At 45.6% G+C, this 23,974-nt stretch overlaps 1 protein-coding gene across 2 annotated transcripts in view; it reads left to right on the forward strand.

Moving 5' to 3' along the window:
• Positions 1–23,974, forward strand: part of ADGRB1 (adhesion G protein-coupled receptor B1) — a 263,970-nt gene that overhangs the window by 194,179 nt on the left and 45,817 nt on the right. For both annotated transcript variants that reach the window (XM_078153784.1, XM_078153783.1), the window contains exons 21-23: positions 923–1,073; positions 5,246–5,315; positions 10,667–10,733. In XM_078153784.1, coding sequence (XP_078009910.1) covers positions 923–1,073; positions 5,246–5,315; positions 10,667–10,733 — 288 coding nt within the window. The remainder of the gene's footprint in view (positions 1–922; positions 1,074–5,245; positions 5,316–10,666; positions 10,734–23,974) is intronic.

Consider the following 23,974-nt stretch of genomic DNA (forward strand, 5'->3'; position numbering starts at 1 on the left):
GAGACACTGTGTCATCTCAGGTGCACATCATAGAGGGAAAAGCCCTAGAGTGGATGGTGGTGACTCTAGATTCCCTTTCAACCTTTACCCCTAAACTTGCCATGTGACCTTGGCCAAGTCACTTCCCCTCCCAGTGTCTGTTTCATTATTTGCAAAACAAAAGGGTTGGACCTAGGTTGATTTTAGCTCTGACCTTCTTTGATAAAGTAACTTAATAGTAATTCTTTAATCTAGTAACACTATTTCTATTATTTCGTTTCCTTGGTAGGAAATGCCCTGGGAGGTGTTAAGGGGCTTCTTATACTCAATTGATTGTGACTTTTACCCAGCCACAGATTGGGCCCTAGCTTTTGGGACAGGGTGAAAGAGCCTTAATCTGACTGAGCAGGACTCTAATGGGGGGCTCAAATACTCATGTCACAGACTCAGCATGGATCCTAGTCATAGAATCAGCCACAATCCAGGTCACTAAATCTTAAAGCTGGCCCCAGATTGAGGCAGAAATCCATGTCCAGACCAAGCCCTAGCAGTGGCTTGCTCTAATCCTGTTGTCATAGACTGAGCCCCAATCCCAGTCAGGGACTGAGCCCTAATCCAGGCCATTGATTGAATATTTACCCTGCTTATATACTGAGTGTAACTAACCCAGGTAGCAGCCTGAGCCCCCTGACCCTGGCAAAAAGTAGCCCTTGTCCACCTATTATCTCCCATACACTCTGGGCTGCCACGATATGGGATTCATGGATAGCTCGGTGCAGCTCCTCCCTGCTGTAGGGGAAGCAGCTCAGAGGCCACTAGAGAGGCAGGGGAAAGAGGCTGGACCACAGAGCGCTGTTCTGAGGGATCAGGCTGGTGGATACATCCCGTCCCTGTCCTCCCCCAACTTCCAATGCCTGGCATGGCCCCTGCATTCCCTGCCCAGGTGATCTGCACGTTGGTGGCTGCCTTCCTGCACTTCTTCTTCCTGTCCTCCTTCTGTTGGGTACTCACTGAGGCTTGGCAATCCTACATGGCCGTCACCGGGAGGCTTCGCAACCGCATCATCCGGAAGCGCTTCCTGTGCCTTGGCTGGGGTGAGTGGAACCAGAGATCCCTCCCATGGTCCCGACAAAGGGATGGGTGGGACAGAGGACAGTGCCCTGGCTTGGGAGGAGGGACACCTGTGCTCCATCCTAAAATTAGGCATTTGGACCTCGATAATCCCTATAATCGTTACTATCTCTGTATCCTGGATTTTGTATCTCTCCTGCTCTGTTTCCCGGTTCTTCAGCTGGGCTCACACAGTTTCCTTGCCTTGTGTTGAAAAAATATGTTGGGTTTTTTTTTTTTTTATCAGACTGTTTGCCTCAGTTCCTTTGTCTATAAAATGGAGATAGTAATAGCATCTACCTCCCAGGGTTGTTATGAGGATGAAATGAGATAATAATTGCAAAGCATTTAGGACTGTGCCTGGCACGTAGTAAGCAGTATGTAAATGTTAGCTGTTATTATTATGATTATTTGTTGTCATAAGGATCAAATTAGATCACATTTGTAAAGCACTTTGCAAACCTTAAAGCACTATATAAATGGTAGCTATTATTTTTATGATGATTATTACTGATGACAATGATGATGATGATGATGATGACGATGATGATGATGATGATGATGATAGCCAATAGTGTGACATGGCCACCAAAAACCTTGTGCCATTCTAGGCTCCATTAAGTGAGGCATCCCTCAGACTGAGGAAGGCGGTAGTGCCAATGTCCTGTGCCTCACTTTGCGCATTGTATTTAGTTCTGGGAGAAGTCTGTCCAGGACAGACACTGACAAACAGGATTGCTTCCAGAAGATGGTGATCAAATAGCAAAACAGACTGGAGACCGTGACTTATGTGTATCCACCAAAATGGAGGGGGATGTTTAGTCTGGGATGTTTAGTTAAGAAGACTTAGTGGGGTCATCATAGCCATCTTCCCTCTGATTATTCCTTGGGGAAGAGGGATTCGATTTATTCAGATTGACTTAGTACAGGCAACGTCTGCCATTTGCAGAGAAGCCGATGTAGACTTCCTCCTTTAAGAATGACTTTGTAGCAATGGATAGAGCACTGGCCTTGGAGTCAGGAGGACCTGCATTCAAATCCAGCCTCAGACACATAACATTTACTAGCTGTGTGATCCTGGGCAAGTCACTTAACCTCATTGCCTAGCAAAAAAAAAAATGCCTTTCTAACAACTAGAGCTCTCCAGAGGTGAGGCAGGCTGCCTTGGGAGGTGGCAGGTCACCCTTGCTGGTGATTTATAATCAGAGGAAGGTTATGGTGGTGGTGGTTGTTCTGCTGTTAAGAAGAGATTTCTCTTCAGGGACAAGTTGGACAAGATAGTCTTGAGATCAGTTAACAAACATTTATCAAGTGCTTAATATGTGTCTGGTACTAGGGACAGGAAGACAAAAATGAGATGGCCCTTGTCATCTAGGAGATAATGTTCTATTGGAGGAGACAATATGTACACACATAAGCATTCACAAAGTCTGCACAAAGTAAATAAATGGTAAATTTGGGGTAGAGGAGCACTAAGAAGTATTTGGAACAGGAAAGCAGATGTTACATGATGATATATAAGGTGGTACTTCACATGAGCTTTGAGGGAAGCTAGGGACTCGAAGAGGTAGAGCTCAAGAGGGTGGACATGCACCCTCTTGCATGGGTGGACAGCCCATGCAAAAGCATGGCGATGAAAAATGGAATATCATGTGTGAAGAATAGCAAAAAAAGAAAAAAAAAGGACTAGTTTGGCTTCACTGCAGCACAGGTAAAAGGGAATAATTGGGTAATAAGCCTAGAAAGGCAGCCTGGTTGTGATGGTCTTTAAATGTCTGACAGAGGAATTGACATTTGATCCTAAAGGCAATAGGGAGCCACTGGGGTTTACTGAGCAGCACAGGGACGTGGTAAGACCTGTGGTTTAGTGATGTCATGTTGGCAGCTAAGGAGGAGTGGGAAGACCAATTTCAATAGTCCGTACAGAAGGTGATAAGGGACTGAGCTAGGGTGATGACTGTGTGAGTGGGGAGAAGTTAGGTAGACAAGACATGGCAAATGAAGGATGAGGGAGACTGAGTATTGGATGTAGACTCAGGCTGAGGGCTCCTGGAAGGATGGTGGTATTGACAGAAATGAGAGTTACGAAGAGTTGGCTTGGCTTGGCTTGGCTTGGGTGAATGGGAATAGAGATAATGAGTTCTTAATCAAGTTGGAAATATCCAATAAGTATTTGGTGATACAGGACTGGAACCCAGGAGAGATATCAGAGATGGACAAGTAGTCATCTTTGTAGTGATAATAACTGGACCCATGAGAGTTGATCAAGTCACCAAAAGAGAAAGTTCAGAGACAGAAGAGAAGAGGGCTCAGGACCAAATCTTGGAGTACATCCATGGTTAGGAGACAAGATGATGATGGTCCAGAAAAAAGTGACTGAGAAGGAGCAGTCAGACAAGTAAGAAGGAGTAGAGTCACAAAAACCCAGAGAGCAGAGGATGGCCAGTAAGAGAGGGTGGCCAATGGTGTCAAGCAATGCTGAGAAAGAAGTCTGGAAGGTTGAGGACGGAGAAGGGCCCATTAGATTTGTCACTTATGCAATCACTGGTATCTTTGGAAAGAATAAGTTACTTCTAACTCTGGGACTGTGGAATTCCTTGAACTCTAATCCCTCTTCTACTAATCTCTCTGTCTTCTGCATGACAGCCTTTCAGATTCTTAAAGACAACTGTTATGTTCCCCCCCCACCCTCCACCCCAACATCTTCTCCAGGTTAAACATCCCCAACAGAGTTTCATTTGGCCTGGCCTCCTAACCTTGCTTTACTAAAGTCCTTCCCAAAGTGCAGTGCTTGGGACTTAACAGAGTCCTCCTGATACAGTCTGACCAGGGCACAGCATAGCAGGACTATCTCCTTTCTCATTACAATGAGAAATATTGGGTTTCTCTTAATGCTGTTCCAGTTCAAGTTTAGGGTTTTGGCTGCCATGTTATAGTGTTGGCTCCTACCAAGCTTGCAATCACAGAATTTCAGAATTTTATTATTGCAGTGAATTCCAACAGCCACAGAGTCCAACTCGTGCTTGGAAAAACAAAACAACCTTCCCTACCCCCATCTTTGGGCAGCTAGGTGGTATAGTGGATAGAGCGCCAGGCCTGGAGTCAGGAAGACTCATCTTCCTGAATTCAAATCTGGCCTCAGTAATAGCTGTGTGACCCTGGGCAAGTCACTTAACCCTGTTTGCCCCAGTTTCCTCATCTGTAAAATGAGCCGGAAAAGGAAATGGCAAACCACTCCAGTATCTTTGCCAAGAATATCCCAAATAGGTCACCAACACTCAGACACAACTGAAAAACAACTAAACAATAACAATCCTACACTACGACAAACCAGATAAGTGGCCATCTATACTTTGCTTAAAAACCTCCTATCATGGTAAACCTCCAGAGGCAGGCCGTTCTACTTTTAGACAGCCCTAATTAGGAAAGTTTGTGTTGACCCACCCCTCTGCCCCTCCCCCAACCTTCAACCTTAGTTTTCTCCTTTGCAGTTTCCACTTATTGCTTTTAGTTCATCTCCTTGGGTCTAATTCCTCCTTCCCATGAAAATTCACGTGTTGAAACTCTGAGCCAGCCCTGAGCACAGGCCCCTTCTTCAGGTGCTAAGAAAGGAAGTGAAAGATCTTCTGATGCTTGAAGATCAACGTCATGTTCCCCCTAAGTTCCCCCTAAGCCTTCTCTTCAAACATCCCCAGTCCTTCAATCTAATCTCATACGGCGTGGATTTCCCTCTCCTGATTCCCTTCCTCTGTATGTTCTTCAGCTTATCATTCAATCAGCATTTATTAAGCACCTACTGTGTGGCACTGTGCTAAGCTTATCCATGCCCTTCCTCAATTGTGGTGCCCAGAATTAAACATAATATTCCAGATGTGGAGTGCAATTCACTAAGACCTTCAGATCCTCTTTACACAAACGGCTATGTAGCCAAGCTTCCCCTTGTCTTTCTGCAGTCCACTATAGGACTTTACATTTTTATGGTTCCTCAACTTGGCTATCACCTACATCATCAGGTTGCTGAAACTGTCACAGATTCCACCTCTGGACATTGAGCTGATGGGGTTTGTGGTAGGGTATGAGAGGGCAGCTGGATAACAGGAGGGGTAAGGAAACTGGGATCTGACAATACCTTCATTTTTGGCATTTCCCTCTTTAGGGCTTCCTGCTTTGGTCGTGGCCATTTCCGTAGGATTTACCAAGGCTAAAGGCTACAGTACGGTGAACTAGTAAGTATTGAGCCATCACCTCCCTTCCCTTTCCTGGTGCTAGAACTCTTCCCCCAGTTATGGCTCAGCCAAAGACTGGAGCATGGGAGTTAGTTGGAATACTCATTCTCCAACACAGGCCTCTTCAGATGGTTTCTCTAGTCATTCATCCATCAAGTGTCTCCTGAGCACTGAGCTCAGGGATAAATTAGACCTGAGCTCACAGTCTAATAGGAAGGAGGGAGGGGATAAGAGACCCAAATGCTGGAGACTTCAAGATATAGTAAAAGAAATCACTGACTATGGACTCATAAGACCCAAGTTCAAATCTCAAATCCTTTATTTATTACCTATGTGATATTGGACAAGGCTTTTAGGGTCATCGGATCAGAGATTTAGAGCTAGGAGGGATCTCAGAGGCCATGTAGTACAGCCCCTTCATTTTATAGAAGGAGAAACAGAAGGCCAGGGAGTTAATTTTTTCCTCTCTGAGCCCGAGTTTCTGCAACTGTAAAAGGAAGGGTGGGTTTGTTGTTGTTTGGTTGTTTTTCAGTCATGTCTGACTCTTTGTGACCCCATTTGGAGTGTTCTTGGCAAAGATACTGAAGTGGTTTGCCATCTCCTTCTCCAGTCCATTTTATAGATGAAGTTAAGTGGGTCACACAGATAGTAAGTGTCTGAGGCTGGATTTGAACTCAGGAAGATGCATTTTCCTGACTCCAGGCCCAGCGCTCTATCCACTGTGCCTCCTAGCTACCCAATTGTTGGGTTACCTGACTTTTAATGTCCCTCTTGGTTCTGAATCCTATAAAACAAGATAGATGATACATGCAGCTATGTAACATTGGACAAATCACTCTCCTTTGTGAGCCTCAGTTTCTTTATCTGAAAAGTGGGACTCGTGCTATCTGAGCCAATCTACTTCAAAGATGAAGAAAGTCTTTTACAAGCACCTCAGAAACCTATTCTTAGATAAGGTAAGCATGGGATAAATGCTGTAAGATAAGAGACTCTGGGTTGTGGAGGCCCAGAGGAAGGAGAGAGTTCTTCTGATTGAGGAAGAGTAGGAAAGCTTCTTGGAAGAGGTGGCACCTGAATTTAGCCTTGAAGGATGGGTAGGATTTTAACAGACAAAGCTGTCGGGGAAGACGTGAGAAAGAGAAGAGGGAAAGCATATTTCAGGCAAATGGAAAAATCATCAGCAAAGGCAAGAAGTGACAAAGTAACACTTATGTTAGGAAGCAAGTACATTGGCCATAAGAACATAGGATTGAGAGCCGAAAAGGACCTTGTTGAGCATTGAACCCCATCCTCACCTTTTTTCAGAGTTGCTGAGTGAGATCCAGAGAGGAAAAGTGACATCTCCATAGATGTAGAGATAGTTAAGTGGCAGAGCCACAATCTAAGTGACTAATGAATGATTGAACATCTATGAAGCTCTTACTACATGCCAGGCATTGTGCTAAGCACCAGAGGTGCAAGCACAAACAAATGAGATAATTCCTGCCCTCAAGGAGCTTACATTCTAACGGGGGAAGATGATACATAAAAGGGAGCTAGAAAGAGAATGATGACACACGTTGGCATTGGCATGTTTTGGAAACGGATGGAAAGTGACACGGTCTGTTTCCTGGTAAGAGAAGGAAAGTTTCCTATCAGAGCTCAGGGTCCTAGGGACAGAGTCCAGGTTCTGAGAGAGGGAGTGTCTTTCAACACCAAATTTAGCAGAAGAATCTGGTTCATTTTTGTCTTAATACTGCCAGCACTGAGGGCCGGTACTAAATAAATGAAGTGAACTTCCATTTCGGTATTTTCTTTGGCTGGAGCAAAGTGAAGGAGTGAAGAGTTAGAGGTAGAGCTAGAAAGGTAGGTTGGACCCAGACCATGGGGAGAGCCTGAAGTGCCAGGATGAAGAGTTTGGAGATATGTATATATACATATACACAAATACACACATATATACACATATATACATATATGTGGGTATGTTCATTTGCATGTCATCTCCTCTATTAAATTGTAAGCTCCTTGAGGGCAGGTACTGTCTTTTGCCTCTTTGTGTGTCCCCAGAAGTTAGCAGAGTGCCTGGCACATAGGGGACACTTAATAAATGTTTGTTGATTGACTGGATTTTTTCCTGAAGGTAGTGAGTCACTACATAGATGTTCTGAGCAAGGGAGTGACTTAAGATTCAGTATGGGATAGTGGAAAGAGCAAAAAGGCTTAGGTTCAAATCCCACCTTTGATACTGACTACCTGTGTGATTTTGGACAAGTCTCTGAATCCCTGGGACTCAGTTTCCTGCTGTGGAAAATGAGGGAGGCTGGATTAATTGGTCTCTGCGGTCCCTTTTGGCTCTAAATCTGTGAACCTCTGATCAGAGCTGGGCTTTAGAAATATGACTCAGACATCTTGATTTAGAAGGGGAGAGACCAGCAGCTGGAAAATAAACTAGGAAACCATTGCCGTAGTTCAGGAGAGTTGTATTGAGGGCCTGAATTAGGAGGACAAAGACAACAGGGCCTCAGAACCCACAGGAATAGTGGTGCAGTCATCACTGTTCCAGCGTCAGAGAGACGGATGTGAGGAAGGAAGGAGGAATTAGAGAGAGGCACAGTGCTGGCTTCGATGAGGGGGCAGGAAGATGATGAGTATGGCATTTGGGAGGAAATTGGAGAAGCAAAGAGAGAGAAAGGGAGGAAGCCCAAGGGGGATGTCAGGAGCCCGGGATCTTATCAGCGGAGCACTGGCTGCCCACAGCATCAGGCAAAGAGAGACCTTGGCACCTGAGCACCAGCCACTGCTGATGTCTGTGATTCAGGCAAAGGTGGGGTAGAAATGCAAAGACAGAGGGGGAGAAAAACAATAACAAGAAAGAGACTGAGAGACAGATAGAATGTGACAGAGGAGACACAGAAAGAGACAAACAAAGACAGAAAAAATGAGGACAGAGACAGAATGAGAAGCAGAAGCATGGAGAGAGAGAAAAAGGGAGGGAGAGAGACAGAGGGTGAGTCAAAGAACGAACCAGAGAGACAACGGAAGAGATGCACACAGAGACAATGTGACTGAGAGAGAAAGTGGGACACACACACACACACACACACACACACACACATACATCTGTACAATGGTGAAGCAGACAAATAGAGCAGAGTAAGTGCCCTGGTGCTACAGCCAGCTTTGTGTGGTGGGCAGTTAAGAGACCTGGGTTCAAAAGCTAACTGGCATCATCTTGAATAAATCCTCTGTGAGCCTTAGTTTCCTCATCTATAAAAAGGGGCTAATTTTTCCTGAATTGAATGAATTTTCCTGAATTGAATTTTCTTGAAAGACCCCTTCGTGGGGTTATTGTGTGGAAAGGGCTTTATAAATTTTAGAGCTAAAAAGAAGTAGGAGTTGTTAGGTTTGTCAAACGAGAGAACAGCCTAGAAAACATTTTGGAAGATCTACTATGCTTTATTATATGGATCCCAGAACGTCAGAGCCAGAAGAGACCATAGCAATCACCTAGTACCACCAATCCATCATTTTACAGATATGAAAATCAAGGCACTTTACAGGGAAGCTTGGGTACAGTGCAAAGAGCACTGGTTCTGGAGTCACAGGATCTGAGTTCAGATTCTACCTCTGATAACTTTCTGTGTGACTCTTATGAAGTCTCCGGGCCTCAGTTTCTTCATCTGTAAAATGGAGGTGTTGGATTGGATGGCCTCTGATGTTCCTTTCAACTCAAAATCTATGATCCTATGATTTTCCATGATCCCACGAGGAAGTAGTCAGTCACTGAGTCCAATTTCAGGGCTCTTTCTGCTATAGTTTACTGCCTCTCTGTGGGTATCTGATTTCCATGATTCCCCCTCCCTTCTACTCCAAGCAAGGAGTGACCCAGATTCCTTCTGGCCCTGAATCTCTACCCATCTCATGACTGGTGCCAAATTGGTCATTAGAGCCAGAATGAGGTCGTATAGTCCAATCCTTTCCTTTTATAGATGAAAAAAATTAAATGTGGAAATTCAAATGAGATAATGTAGACATTTTGCAAAATTTGAAGTACTATAATGTTTGGTTTTTTTGTTATTTATTGATAATTGTTTATGTTTGCTATTAAAGTCAGAGCAGCTAGGTGGTCTTGAGGATAAAGCGCCAGACCCAGAGTCAGGAACTTTGTTGTTCATTTGTTTTCAGTCATGTCCGACTCTCCATGACCCCGTTTGGGGTTTTCTTGGCAAAGATACTAGAATGGTTTGCCATTTCCTTCTCCAGTTTATTTTACAGATGAGGAAACTGAGGCAGAGAGGGTGAAGTGACTTGCCCAAAGTCACAGAGCTAGTAAGTATCTGAGGCCAGATTTGAACTCAGGAAGATGAGTCTTCCTGATTCCAAGCCCAGCGTTCCTAGCTGCCTGATTACCAACATCCTACTAGCAGAAAGATCAGAGTAATGGTGTGGAATGTATCCTGCAAAATGGTAATCATGAGTATTCCCCAGAAATAACCAAATTCTTTTAATTCAAGCAGCTTGAATTGTCTCATAGTCCTGGGCTCTGAGCCCTGTGCCCTGAGCCCTGTGCCCTGTTCCAGCTTCCTGTGTAACTTTAACTAGGTCACCTGAACTGGGTAGAAACATAGGCCCTTGAAACATTTCCCTGTCAAGACTCACTCTCTTCTCCCTGACCCAAGGGCAGCTCCCAACACTTGGGATAGAGTATTAGGCTTGGAGCCAGGAAGACCCAAGTTCAAATCCTGCTTCAGAAACTTGCTAGCTGTGTGACTCTGGAAGAATCACACAACCTTTCTTAGCCTCGGTGTCCTCATTGGTAGAATGGGGATGACAGAAGCATGCAGACGGCATAAGTGAAAGCTTATCAGAGTCCAGGGACCAGAGATGAAGTCCAAAGATGTGGTGTTGGAGAGACGGGGGAGGAGGGTATAGCACAGGGCCATGACTATGAGGAAAAGAGCCAGCCAAAATCATGCTTCAGGGCTCCTTCCAGGATTAGGAGGAACTTTGCTCTGCTCTTCTCCCTGCCAGGATAGGAGATACCCTTGGGGAAAGTATAAGGGAAATAAATGCTCACCCCAGACTGTGCTGGTGTCTCTGCCCTCCTGTGTCCACAAGGTTGTTGTGTAGATCCTAAAGTGTTATGGAAACAGGAATTTGACTTAATTGGGGAAGGCTTCCAGAAGGAGGCAGCTTTGAGAGGTAGGGATGGGGCAGACTTGGGAGACAAGTTAAAAAGGCAAGAACTGAGGCAGAGTGCCATGAGACAAGACCAGAAGCTAAGGAATGAGGAGTGACCTCATTGGTGGGGAGGGCTGATGGCCCAACCTGGACTAACCGGCCTGTTTACTCTGCTTCCTTTCTCTCAGCTGCTGGCTCTCCTTGGAAGGAGGACTGCTGTACGCTTTCGTGGGACCAGCTGCCGCCGTTGTCCTGGTACTGCCTCCCCAGCATGGGCTCCTTTCTGATTCCCCATCATCCCTTTCTAGAGGCCCTTTATCCCACTAGGTCTGAAGAAGAGGTGACCTTATCTCACCATCCCCCTCCAACCCACCAAAGATCCCAGGCATCAGGAGACCTGGGTTTTAGTTCCCAGCTTTGCTGCATGGCTTTGGGCAAGCTCTTGCTCCTAACCAAGGGCATTGGTCTGTAAAGGCCCCTCCATCCCTAATAGTCTCTGTCAGAAGCTGCTAACTCACTGTGTGACTTAGAGGGTTACCTCAGTCCTCTGGGCTTGTTTTTCCATCTGTAATGATCTCTGAGGCCCATTCTAGCCCCGGATAATCTGAGATTCTCCTCACTCCTTCCATAACCTTGCATAAGCCACTCCCCCAGTCTCAGTTTCTTCACCTGCCAGGCTGGACTCCACAATCTCTAAGGACCCATTCCCACCTAAACAGTCTAAGGGTTGAAATCTCCTTAACAAAATATTGCCAAGCACAGACCCTGCTTTAATGAATAGATAAGAACCATTTGTCATTTGCACACAGGGTAATTCAGTTTAATAGGCTTTCATCCTGGGCTTCCCGTACCTAATTTATCTGGATACACATCTGGCCCTGGGCTCAGCTACACAGTGAGGGAGCCTGGAGGAGGGGGTTGAGTGACTTACCTTGAGGTCATGCAGTGTGTTGCTGCTGATCATGGCTATGTTCACTATTTCTCTTATCATCTGGGCCTCAGTTTCCTCCAATGTCAATAATACCTGTTCTGCCTCTCCAGTAAGAGTTCCTGATTGCGTATCATATCTTTCTGAGTCCCTTCATCCCCCTTTCAGTCATTTTCCAGTCCTGTCCAACTCTTTATGATCCCATTTGGGGTTTTCCTGGCAAAGATAATAGAATGGTTTACCATTTCCTTTTCCAGCTCATTTTACAGATAAGGAAACCAAGGCAAACAAGGTTAAGTGACTTGCCCAGGCTGAGGGAGAGGTGTCCTTATCTCACCATCCCTTTCTATCCCAACAAAGGTGCCAGGAATCAATGCACCCAGTTCAAATCCTGGCTCTGTTAATGACTCAATGTTTGACTTTGGGCAAGTTTCTGCTTCTCCCTGGGCCTGTTTTCCTCTATAGAAAAAGGGCATTGTTCTGTATTTGACTGCAGATTAACCCTGAGAGGGAAACCACAGACTAGTATAAGAATTTAAAAAGACACACATGACGATATACAACATACACTTGTTTCTTCTTTTACTAGTCTTAGGACATCTCTGAGTTTAATCAGCAACCCTTCTTTTTAGGGAAACTAATTTAGTAAATGAAACAAATGAATCAAGCAAACTCCAATTCAGTTTGATGAAATTCAACAGGTTTTTATTAAGCACCTACTGTGTGCCAGGCCCCATTCAGTGCACTAGGGATACAGAAACATAGTAGCCCCTGTCCTCAAGGAGTTTGCATTCTAGAGAACAAGATAGAATGAATACAGTTAGTACAAAACATATTCCAAGTGATTTCAGAAAAGCACTAATAACTGGGCATTTAGTAAGTGCCTACTGTGTGCTGGCCTTGGGCGAGGCACCAGGAGGATACAAAGTTTAGAGAAGAGCCTAGCCCTGTCCTTACAGAGCTTTCAGTCTAGCAGCGAGTTCTGAGACAAATGCAGATAACTCTAATGCCCAATATTATGAGATAAGGGTATTGGAGATGTGCTAACAAAATTCTATTGGAGATCTGAGGGGGAAGGTCATTATCGACATTTGGGGTGAAGGAAGACCTCTTACAGAAGGTGGAATTTGAGCTGACTTTTAAAGGACAAATGTGTAGGAATGCAAACGGTTGGAAGAGGAGGGCATTCCAAGCATCACAAACAGGCTGAACAAAGATCCAGAGTCAGGAAATTTCAGGGTGTATTGGGGGTAGAGGGTAGAAAGATAGGGCCTTCAGTGCCAGACTAAGAAGTCTGAACTCTAGACACCAGGAATTCATTGAAAGATTTTGAGCCAAAAAGTGACAAGACAAAAGCTTTACATAAGGGAGATCACTCTGGCAGCTTACAGCAAGTCGATAGATTGAAGAAGAGAACAAGACAGAGAAAGACGGAGAGAGACAGGAGAGAGAGAAAGAGGGAGAGAGGAGAGAGAGAGAGAGAGAGAGAGAGAGAGAGAGAGAGAGAGAGAGAGAGAGAGAGAGAGAGAGAGAGAGAGAGAGAGAGAGAGAGAGAGAGAGATGGGAATAAAATGTAGAAAAGTCAAGGCTAGAAATGTTAGGGCCTATACAAGGGCAGGGTCCATGGGAATAGAAAGAAAAAAACAAGAAAGATTTTGTAAATGTGGAATCAATAGGCTTGGTTAACAGTTTAGGATAGTACCAGGATAGTATCACATGGACTCCTCCCTCATGGTTGGGGTATGAGAAGCCCTGGGCCTGAGGATATATACATTATAACCAATTCTGCATAATAACCCACTACCAGACAGCTCAAAATTTAGCAAATCATGCCCTATCCACCACCATACACACAGTCAAGAAGCATTCATTAAGCACCTACTATGTGCCAGGCATTGTGCTAAGCACTGAGGATACAAAGCAAGTTTTCAGAGAGCTCTCAGCCTAACAGGGAAGACAACATGTAAGCAGCGACGGACAAGCAAGTATGTACGGGATAAACTGGAGATGATCAGTGGAGGGAAAGCACTAGCGTTAAGAGAGGATCAGGAAAGGCTTTCTGTAGAAGGCAAGATTTTAACCTGAGCCTAGAAGGAAGGCTAGGAAGCCAGGAGGCACAGATGAGGAAGGACAGTCTCAGTCCCTCTCCCTCTCCCTCTCTCTCTCCCGTCTCTCTCTTTTTGCCCATCTTTCTCTCTGTCTCTCTTTTCTCTATTTGCTTCTCTCCTTTTTCTTTCTTTTCCCTCCCTTCCTCCCTCCCTCCCTGTCTCTTTGTCTCTCTCTCTCTCTCTCTCTCTCTCTCTCTCTCTCTCTCTCTCTCTCTCTCGCTCTCTCTCACACACACACACACACACACACACACTCACAAATGAACACATTCTCTTTAACCAATAAACATTTAATAGGTACTACAATGTGCTAGGCACCAAGGAAACAAATGAAAATTACGTACTTCCTGCCCTCATTCTAGCCTTACATTCTAACTGAGGAGATAGACTGTGTGTACACATATACATAGATAGAAAATCAACGTGAGGTAATTTGAGGAGGGGGCAGCTAGGTGGATAGAGGGCTGGGCCTGAAGTCAGGAGAACCTGAATTCAAATCTGGCCTCAGATACTTACTAGCTGTGTGACCCCAGGCAAGTCACTTAAATCTGTTTGCCTCAGTTTCCTCATCTATAAAATGAGCTGGAGAAGGAAATAGCAAAGCACTCCAGTATCTTTGCCAAGAAAACCCCCAATGGTGTCACAGACAGTCAGACATGACTGAAAGGACTGAACAAGAACAATTTGAGGAGGGGGAGGCACTAACAGCTGGGTAATAAGGAAAGGACTCATGGTGGATTGAACTTTATTGGGGATTAGGGATTCTCAGAGGTGTAGGTGAGGGGGGAGGGCATTCCAGGCATGGGTGTCAGCCTATGCAAAGTCAAGGGGATAGTAGATGGATTGTCTAGTGTGAGGGCCAGCAAGAAGGCCTATTAGGCTGGATCTAGAGTGTATTAAGGGGAGGTACTGTCTAATAAGCTTGAAAAAGCAGTCTGGGGCCAAGTTGTGAAGGCTTTAAATGCCAAACCTAGGAATTTGCTTTTTGATGGTGGGATTTCCACCGAGAAAGAAAAGGAGAAAAAAAATTCTGCTGGGGCAGAAATAGCACAAACGAAGCCTGGGGCCCATCCATTTACGGGGGTTTGACAAGATCCAATGAGACAGTGGATTTGAAGTTACTTTTTACATTATAAAGTGCCGTGTGTGGGAGTTCCACCCCCCACCCCCACCCCGCCTCTGCACACAACCTATACTTGTGGCTCAGGGTGAAGATGCTATGGGATTTTAGAACTGGCAGGTCCTTGGAGATCACAGCATGACTCCCTCATTTTACTGAGTAGGAAACTGGAGCACAGAGATGAGGGATGACTTTCCCCAGGTTGCACAGCTCTTAATGCCGACCCAGGCCTCAAACTCAGGTCCCCTGACTTCCAGCCCAGTGCCCTTGTTATTCTCTGATGTTGCCTCCCAGGTTCCCAAGGGTGTGGCTATCCCCAGCAGAGCTCCCTGAATCCTTCCTACTTGAAGATACCAAAGAGGAAAAATCTGGAGAGAGCTTGGTGGGGGGAAAGACACACCTTCGCTATCTCAGCTTAAATAGAATCAATTTTTCTCCCTTCTCCTCCCGCCTCCTTACCCACCCCCCAGCCCTGACCCACCAAGGCCCAATTGATGATCCCTTCATTGGACTGGACTCTTTAACAGTCACAAGCTAAGAGACTGTGTCCAAGCCCAGAGGGAAATTCCATTTCAGTGCCCATTCCACCCCCACACAGGTCGGGCCCATTTTAAGTAAACCCAGTATGTCCATTTTTCTTATTTTGACTGAACTTTAGACTTGAAAACCAGACAAATCCAGGGCGATTATTCACATCCAAAGGATCTTTGGCTTTAAGGATGCCTTGGGCATCTGAGTTTCTGTTTACATCAAAGTATTGGTTTACTGATCCCGTAACATTGTGATCTGGTGTAAGGTGAGGTGGGGAGGATGGTGGTGATGGGAGGAGGAGGCAGAGAGGGTGGGGCAGTGAAATGTAAAACTAGGGTATGAGAAACCCTTGCTCACTGCCAATTGAACAATGACTAGAACTTATGGAGAGGCAGATTTTGGCTCTACACAAGGAAAAACTCCTCAGTAATTGGAAGTTTAACTACACACACACTGAGGACTCCATTGAGAAGTAACAAGTTCTCCATCACTGGAGGTCTTCAAATGAGGCATTCAGTTCAGTCAGTCAATCAATAAGCATTCATTTAAGCACTTACTATGTGCCAGGAGGGCAGCTAGATGGCGGAGTAGATAGAGCACTGGGCTTGGAATCAGAAAGACTCACGTTCGTGAGTTCAAATCCAGCCTCAGACACTTACTAGCTGTGTGACCCATGGGCAAGTCACTTAATCCTGTTTGCCTCAGTTTCTCATCTGAAAAAAAAAATCTGATCTGGAGAAGGAAATGGCAAATTACTCCAGTATCTCTGCCAAAAAAAAAAAAAGGGGGTCATAGAGAGACATGACCGAAATGCATGAACAGCAATACTGTGCTAAGGACTGGGGATAGAAAGGCAAAAACATGGCCTCTTCCCTCAGAGAGCTCCCATTCCAATAGGGCTACAACATGGAAATAACCATGTGCCTCCAAGATATCTACAGCGTAAATGAACATTCATCTCAGAGGGAAGGCACTAGCTACTGGGAGAATCAGGAAAGCCCACATACAGAAGGGAGAATCTAAGCTGTCTTGAAGGAAGCCAGGAATACCAGGAGACAGAGATGAGAAGGGAGAACATTCCAGGCCTAGGGGACTGCCAGGGCAAAGGCAAGTCATGTGGAGCCAGAAGATTGTGTTTGAGGAAGAGGAAGAAGGCCGGTATCTCAGGATTATAGGGTCCTTGAGAGGCAATAAGGTATGGAAAGACTGGAAAGGTTAGAAAGGGGCCGGGCTGTGAAGGTCCCTGAAAGCTGCTATAGTTGATTGAGGCGGGGAGGGTGACAAGGTCAGATGTATGCTTTAGCAGCTGAGCAGAAGATGGATTTGGGATGGGAGGAAGTAGAGACAGGAGAGCAACCAGCAGGCGATTTTACTAGGCCAGGCAGGAGGTGATGAGAGGCTGCCCCAGGATGATATCTGTGTCAGAGGAAAGAAGGGGATGTATACAAAATGACAAGGATTGGAGAATCCCCCTCAAGCACATTTGGAATTCAGCACTCCCTTCCTAACTCTGGAAAGTCTTGTTTCAGTGATCTAATAAAGCATCTCAAGAGGAAAGGGGGTTGTCATGAGGAAATAGCGTTCAGTGTGTACAAATTCCTTTTTGGCACATGTCTCAAGCCTGCTGGGTGAATCACAGTGCACTTAGGTTTCCACAGCATCGTTCCTCCTCAGCCCACTTTAGACCCTTGCCTACTGGCTGTGGTCCTTAGTAGAGAATGCCTCAGCTCCCCTAGGACAGCTGTTGCTGAGAGAACGACAGAGGAAGATCAAAGACAGAATCCTTTCTCCGGTTCAGGGTCCCAAGAGAGAGAGGCAAAAGTCTGCTTGTTCTCTGCCTTGCTCAGACCAAATCTGGGGCCCTATGTCCAGATGTGGGTGCCATATTTTAGGAGGAACTTAAATAAACCAGAAGGAGGAGGGAACCAGAGACCAGGCCATGTTGAAGGGAATCAGAATGTTTTGCTTGGGAGAAAAAAAAATAAAGACATAGGGCATAAATGAACATGCTAGCTGTCTTTAGGCATCTGAAGGGTTAAAGATAAGACTTGCCCTGTTTGGCGCTAGAGGAAAGAACTAGAAACAGTAGAGTGAGAGCAGGCAGAAGTTAGGGGAGTCATGAGATCACAGACTCAGAGCTGGCAGGGACTTCTGAGGTCATCAGGTATAACCTCTCTCATTTTTTCAGATGAGGAAACTGAGGCACAGAGAGGTTTGCTCAAGGTTATACAGCTAGTAAATGTCTGGGATAGGATTTGAACCTGTCTTCCTGACTTAGAAGTCCAGAATACTGCAAAACATTGCCTCTGTCCCTGAGGTAGAGTTCAGCTTAGCATTTCTTAACAATGATAGCTGCCTGACAATGAATGGTTCTTGCTCTTGAGGTAATGAGTTCCTCATCCCTGGAGGTATCCAAACAGATCCTGGCTGAGAGATAGAATCTTGTGGTGGTTTCAAGTCTCAGGTCTGCTACTTACTACTTGTAGGACATAGGTAAGTCAATTAATCCTCTGGGACTCAGTTTTTCTATTTGCAAAGTGAAGGGATCCAGGGGTGGGGACCTACAGCCTTGAGGGCACATGTGGCCTTCTAGGTCTCCTTGGGTGTGGCCTTTTGATTGAGTCCAGGCTTTACAGAACAAATTCTTTTATAAAAGTGATTTGTTCTGTGAAGTTTGGATTCAGTCAAAGGGCCACACTTGAGGACCTAGAGGGCCACATGTGTCCTCAAGGCCACAGGTTCCCCACCCCTGGATTAGACTCTCGCCTCCAAGGTCCTTTCCAGCTTTAACATTTATTCAAAGATTCTAGAGGGGTTTCTTGTATTGGGCAAGAATGGGGGGAGAGGGGGCAGATAATCTCAAGGAGCCTTTCCAATGCTAAGATTCTAGGATGTGGACCAGTTCGACTGTGGGTCTAATCTCCTTGGGTCACTACACTCCCTCCAATGCCTTCTTTTCTCAGACTGCATCTCATCCTATCACCTTCATTCCTCGAAGGCACTGCAAGAAAATTAAGAGTGTGCCATGCATATTAATGGCAAACCTGTACTTTATACATCAGATATCCTGGGCCCTGGAGCACTTTCTTGGGAGCCCTGTCCCAAGGGAGTTATTTTTACTTCCCTTTGACAAAGTTCTATCTAGGCATTCAGTGCCAGCCTCAGAAAGGGAGGGTAAAGGGGTGGAGGCGTGAGGGATCAGGAGAGAGAGAGCGAGCAGGGACAGGAAATGGGGCGGTGAGGAAGAAGTGTTCTGTGTAGGTCAGGACTCAGAGGGCTGATTGGTCTGGGATTTGTGTTCCTGGGTCTCTGTAACTTCAGAGATTTACGGTGACCTTGGACATGATGCCTCTTTTCTGACTCTCTCCCTTGTCGGAAAATGAACAGGTTTCCTAACATTGACTGAGTGCCCGTGGCTAGGAGTCCAGACTAAGCATCCGGAACACCCGGCCATAGAGTAATAGAATCATAGAATTATGGAACAGAAAAAGAAAGCATAGGCTCCCAGGACCATAGGTTCACAGAGCCATACATTTGTACAAAAACACAGAGGCAGAGAACCCTGAAAAACTCTAGAATCCTTCCCTTCTGATGCAATAGAGCCTTGAGAGAGCTCAGGGCCTTAGTTCCCAGCCATCAGGTGGGTCCCTGTCCTTGGGACAACATGTACCTATCAGAAGGAGCCATGATGGGACCTTGTATCCTCTTTTTCAGGATGGCAGGAAGCATTTAGAGAAGGTCAAGTGAAAAGACTGAGGAAATAGGGCCTGTGAGGAAGGCTAGAGTGCAGAGTGTGTTGGATTTAGAGTCAGAGGGCCTGGGTTCAGGTTCTGTCTCTGACACTTACTGCCTTTGTGACCCTGGGCAAAGTCACAACCTCTGGGCCCCAGTTTCTTCATTACTAACATAAAGAGGTTGGAGTAGATGGCCTCTGACATGCCTACCAGCTGTGAGCCTATTAGCTTATATTTTTAATTAACAAGCATTTAACTTTGTCACCTTCCCACCTCCTATATCCCAGGGAGAGGTGGGGGAGAAAACCAAAATACTCATTAAAAATATGCATAGTCCAGTGAAACACATTCCCATGTTGGCTCTGTCCAAAAATGTGAGTCTTATTCTGTAGTAGATAGAATGCCGGGCTTGGAGTCTTCCTGAGTTCAAATCTAACCTCAGACACTTACTAGCTGTGTCTCCCTGGGCAAGTCACTTAGCCCTGTTTGCCTCAGTTTCCTCATCTGTCAAATGAGCTGGAGAAGGAAATGGCAAACCGCTCCAGTGTCTTTGCCAAGAAAACCCCAAATGGGGTCACGAAGAGTCTGACACGACTGAAACAATTGAACAAAATTCTACACGTTTAGTCTATCACCTCTAAGACAAGTTTGTTCAGCTAGAGACCATTGAAGATGTAGGAAGGATGAAAAGACCAACATTGTAAGGAAGTTGCCAGGCTGACAATCCATTGTTCCCAGTAATAATAATCATAGCTAGTATTTAGATAGTGCCTTAAGGTTTGCAAAGCACTTTACAAATGTTATCTTATCCGATCCTCACAACAACCTGGGAGGGAGATGGGATTATTATCCCCATTTTACAGGTGAGGAGACTGAGGCATAGAAAGATTAAATGGCTCTCCAGCTAATAAGTGTCTGAGGCCAGACTTGAACTTAGGGTCTCCTGACTCCAGGCCCAGTGCTCCTGGACACGTGGCCGCCTTGGTAACTAGAGAATAGAAGAAAAAGGACAAATGGACCTGTGTGTGTGAGGAAGGATACAGAGAAGGCAGGAGTCAAGAGTAACACACTAGATGCCAAAAAGAAATGCCCAATCCTGTGGGTTTAATACTGGAATCAGTGCCTGAGGGAGGGTGGACTCTCCTTCCCTAGGGGTTCTAACAAGACTTCTGAGGTCCCTATGGTCCAGTAAAGACGGCTGACATTTCTGAGGCCTCTAGAGCTTGTGAATCATTTCTCCTACATCTTCTCATTTGATGCCCACATCTGTACAATAGGTCCTTTTTTTGAGGGGGGGTGAGGCTAGACCTATGATTGCACTGGAGTAGGGGAAGGGAAGTGAGGGGAATAAGAATTTAGATGGTGCCTACTATGAGCCGGACACTCTGCTAAATGCTTTTTGTAACTATTGTCTGATTTGATCCTCACAACAACCCTGCAAAATAGGAGGGTTATTATTATCCCCATTTTATAGTTGAGAAAACTGAGGCAAACAGGGATTGACTAACTTGCCCAGGGTCACAAGGCCAGTACGTGTTAGGGACTTCCAAGTCTGGGATGACTTTTGCCTCTTGGATGCTGTCATGATGCCCATTTCACAGATGAAGAAACTGAAGTGCTTCAAGGTTAAGGGATTTGACCAGGGTCACATAGCCACTATATGTTGGAGGCAGGATTCAAACCCAGGTCTTCATGACTCCAAGTCTGGTGTTCTATCCATTCTTTCCATCCCACCTTCTGTGACCCCATGAACAGACTGGAATGTAACAGATTAGCGGCTGGGGACTGAATTAAATTACCTATACATTTCTTCCAATCCAAGCACTGAGGAAGTGTGATATAGTATAGGAGATCCTAGATTTGGAGCCAAAGACAGGGGTTTAATGCCAGTTTTGTTACTTTCTGCCTGTGTGACCTCTCTGGGCATCAGTTTCCCTTATTGTAGATGAGGGAGTTGGCCTGGGTCCTACCTTAGGCCCTGTACTTCTCTATCCTACACTCCCAAGACTACATTCAGTGATAACAGTAACAAAGCCTTTGCTATAGTGAGCTCCTCATCCTCCATGGACAGGAGGTGACAGCGATTTTTTCCAGAGTTACAATATCTATCCCATTCATTATCGGCGGTTGGTTTCCATTTACCTGTGCTGCCAACATCAAGGCAAAGTTGGAGCGTGGAGGGGGTCGTGGCAGGCATTGGGGATTAACGTGATTCAGTCGAAAATTCACCGACCTTGCTGTCAGCACACCTGCCTGGGCAAGTCATTTAAACTCTGGAATCCCGGTTCCCTCACTGTCTTGAGGTCCTCATGTGCCAGGCCTACAGCATATCTCTGCTATGAGGTGCCAGAGGAGACAAAAAACCTGCACCCTACCCTTGGGAAGCTCATAATTTAGCTCAGTGGATAGGATGCTAAACCTGGAGTCAGGAAGACCCGAGTTCAAATCCTACCTCAGATACTTACTAACTGTGTGACTCCAGGCAGGCAACTTCACCTAGGTTTGCTCAGTTTCCTCATCTGTAAAATGGGGATAATAATAGCACCTTGCCACCCAGGGCTGTTGTGAGGATTGAATGAGATACTATCTGTAAAGTACTTCAGGAACCTTAAAGCACTATAAACATTCCAGTTATTATTATTATTAGTTAGCCTAGACAGAGGTGGCCGGTAGTATAGTGGATAGAGCACTGGACCTGGGGCCAGGAAGACCTGAGTTCAAATTCCAGATCAGACACTTACTGGCTATGTTGACGCTGGGCAGGTTACGTCACCCTAGGTTGCCTCAGTTTCCTCATCTGTAAAATGGGCATAATAATAGCACTTACATCCCAGGGTCGTTATGAGGATCAAATGAAATATTTGTGAAGCATTTAGCACAGTGCCTGGTACACAATAGTTGCTATGTAAATGCTTATTCCCTCCCGTTTCTTTCCCTACGTATACACCTCACTTTACACAGCAGTTGTGATGCCAAAGAAGATGTGTCATCTGAATTTGTGTAGATGGAAACCAGTTTCTCCACTGCCCAGGCTATCCAGTTCAAACCCCACCCCCAATTCTTTTTTTTTTTAATTAATGAGGAAAACAAGTCAGAGGTAGGGTGACTTGCCCAAGGTCATACAGGTAGGATTTGAACCCAGGTCTTCTGACTTCAGAGCCAGAGTTCTTTCCATTGTACCACACTGCCTTCTACCAAGAGACTGATCCTTTTCAGTGGAGGAAGAGGGAAATCAGGGCAAGCTTCATGAAGGAGGTGTAATGACATGGGCTAGTCCATGAAGGAAGAGAGAAGGAAACTGAGGCAGGTGAATGGCCCTCTCAGGCCCAAGGGATGGCACGAGCCAAAGAGCCCCTGGAGAGGGTGAGAGGGACAGATTAATTCATTTTGACTGTAAAAAGAACATGTGAAGAGCAATATGTGAAGTAAATCTTCAGTAAGAGCTTGGAGCCTTCCCATTCTTTTTGACGTGGTTTGTCATCATCCCTTGAGGGCTGGTCCCAGAGTGAGGGCTCCGCACACTTAGCTCAAGTCTTCTTGCTCCCCACCCCCACCAGACTTCCTGTCAAGGAATGTATCTGCCACAAACATACCCTTCTTTGCAGTGGGGGAAGTGGGCACATGTGAAAAGAAGAAATGTTTTTGTAAGGTGAATAATCGCCCTGTAACTTTATCTGGTTGGTAAGTGGGGGAATCCATGTCTTTGGTTTCCTTAATATGGGGTCGACTTGGATTCCTTGGGCTGGCTGCTGGCTGGTTTTTGCCCCCATCCCCAGGATATTTGAATGAGAGCTTAGAGATTGTTTCCCAGTCCCCTAATTTGGGAGGTGGCATATATTTGAGAATAAAATTCTGGGCAAAGGATTTTTCAGTTGATCTATATCACTCCCCATCCCGGGAGATGAGTGTAGGAAGTAGAATTCAGATTCACGTTCCAACTCTTCCAATAACGTCCTTTTTGACCTTGAACAGCCCCTTTCTCCTCTGTGGGCCTGAGTTTCCTCACCTTTGAATTGGAAAGAATAGCAGCTGGTGCATCTTATCTATGTCATAGGCCTGTTGGGAGGATCAAGGGAGAGCTGACTGAAAGGGTGAGGTGCCCCATGTAACTTCAATATTGGTATTGGTTGCTATACCAGTGTCACATCAGAGCACTCATAGATTTCCCAAAAAGGATCAAAAGGCATCAGTGATGGTTCACATTTTACAGAAGAGGAAACTGAGGTCCAAATCACTGAAATTGACTTACTCATTGTGCCAGAAAAGGAGCATTGTGGGTGTTATAGGAACTGGACCAGACTTGGAGTCACATGACCCTAGTTCAGATCCCAGTTCTGTCACTCACCTAGCTGTGTGACCCTAGACAACTCGCTTAACATCTGTGAGCATCAGTTTCCTCATCTGTCAAATGGGGATACTATTCATTGTATTCCACACCTCACAGGGTCATTGTGAGTAAAATGCTTTGCTAAGTACTACAGAAAATGGGCATTATCATTACTCTCCAAGGTAATGAACGCATCTGGTTAACAGCAAGGTTGGAACTCAGAATGACCTTGGCATCCACGAGGTGGGATCTACAAGGATCACAAGGAAAAGAGGCCTGTCATTTTACCATTTGCCCTTCAAAGCCCCATTTCAGTTGCTGGGTCACAGAGCTTATGAGACTATAGTCAAGTCTTCTAGGGTCCAGCTATTTGGTTTCTTTTATTCTCTCTATCCCTAGATTGAGTCCTGACCTTGGTCACAAATTGAGGCCTGACCCTTGTCACAAACCAAGTCCTGCCCCTACCCCTAGTCTGAGCCCCAACCTTGGTCACAAGCTCCCCCTTCTCCACACTTGTCCTTGGCCAGGCACCAGCTTCCCCATTCTTTCCCATGAGGGGGAAACCCAGGGTTATGTTGTAGTGAACCTAGCATGTATGAACCATCTCTCTATATGGTCAGTGACTCTGAGAAACAGGGTTCAGAAAACAGAATCTCCCCAGCTAATGCTAAAGAAGCCCCCGGCTCATTCATACTTAATCCTCCCCCTCCCCCTAGATCACACGGTGGACCTGGGCCTGTCTCTTCTC

The sequence above is a fragment of the Phascolarctos cinereus genome, unplaced genomic scaffold, assembly GCF_003287225.1.
Source record: "Phascolarctos cinereus isolate Bilbo 61053 unplaced genomic scaffold, phaCin_HiC Scaffold_4;HRSCAF=312, whole genome shotgun sequence".
Taxonomy (NCBI): Eukaryota; Metazoa; Chordata; class Mammalia; order Diprotodontia; family Phascolarctidae; genus Phascolarctos; species Phascolarctos cinereus.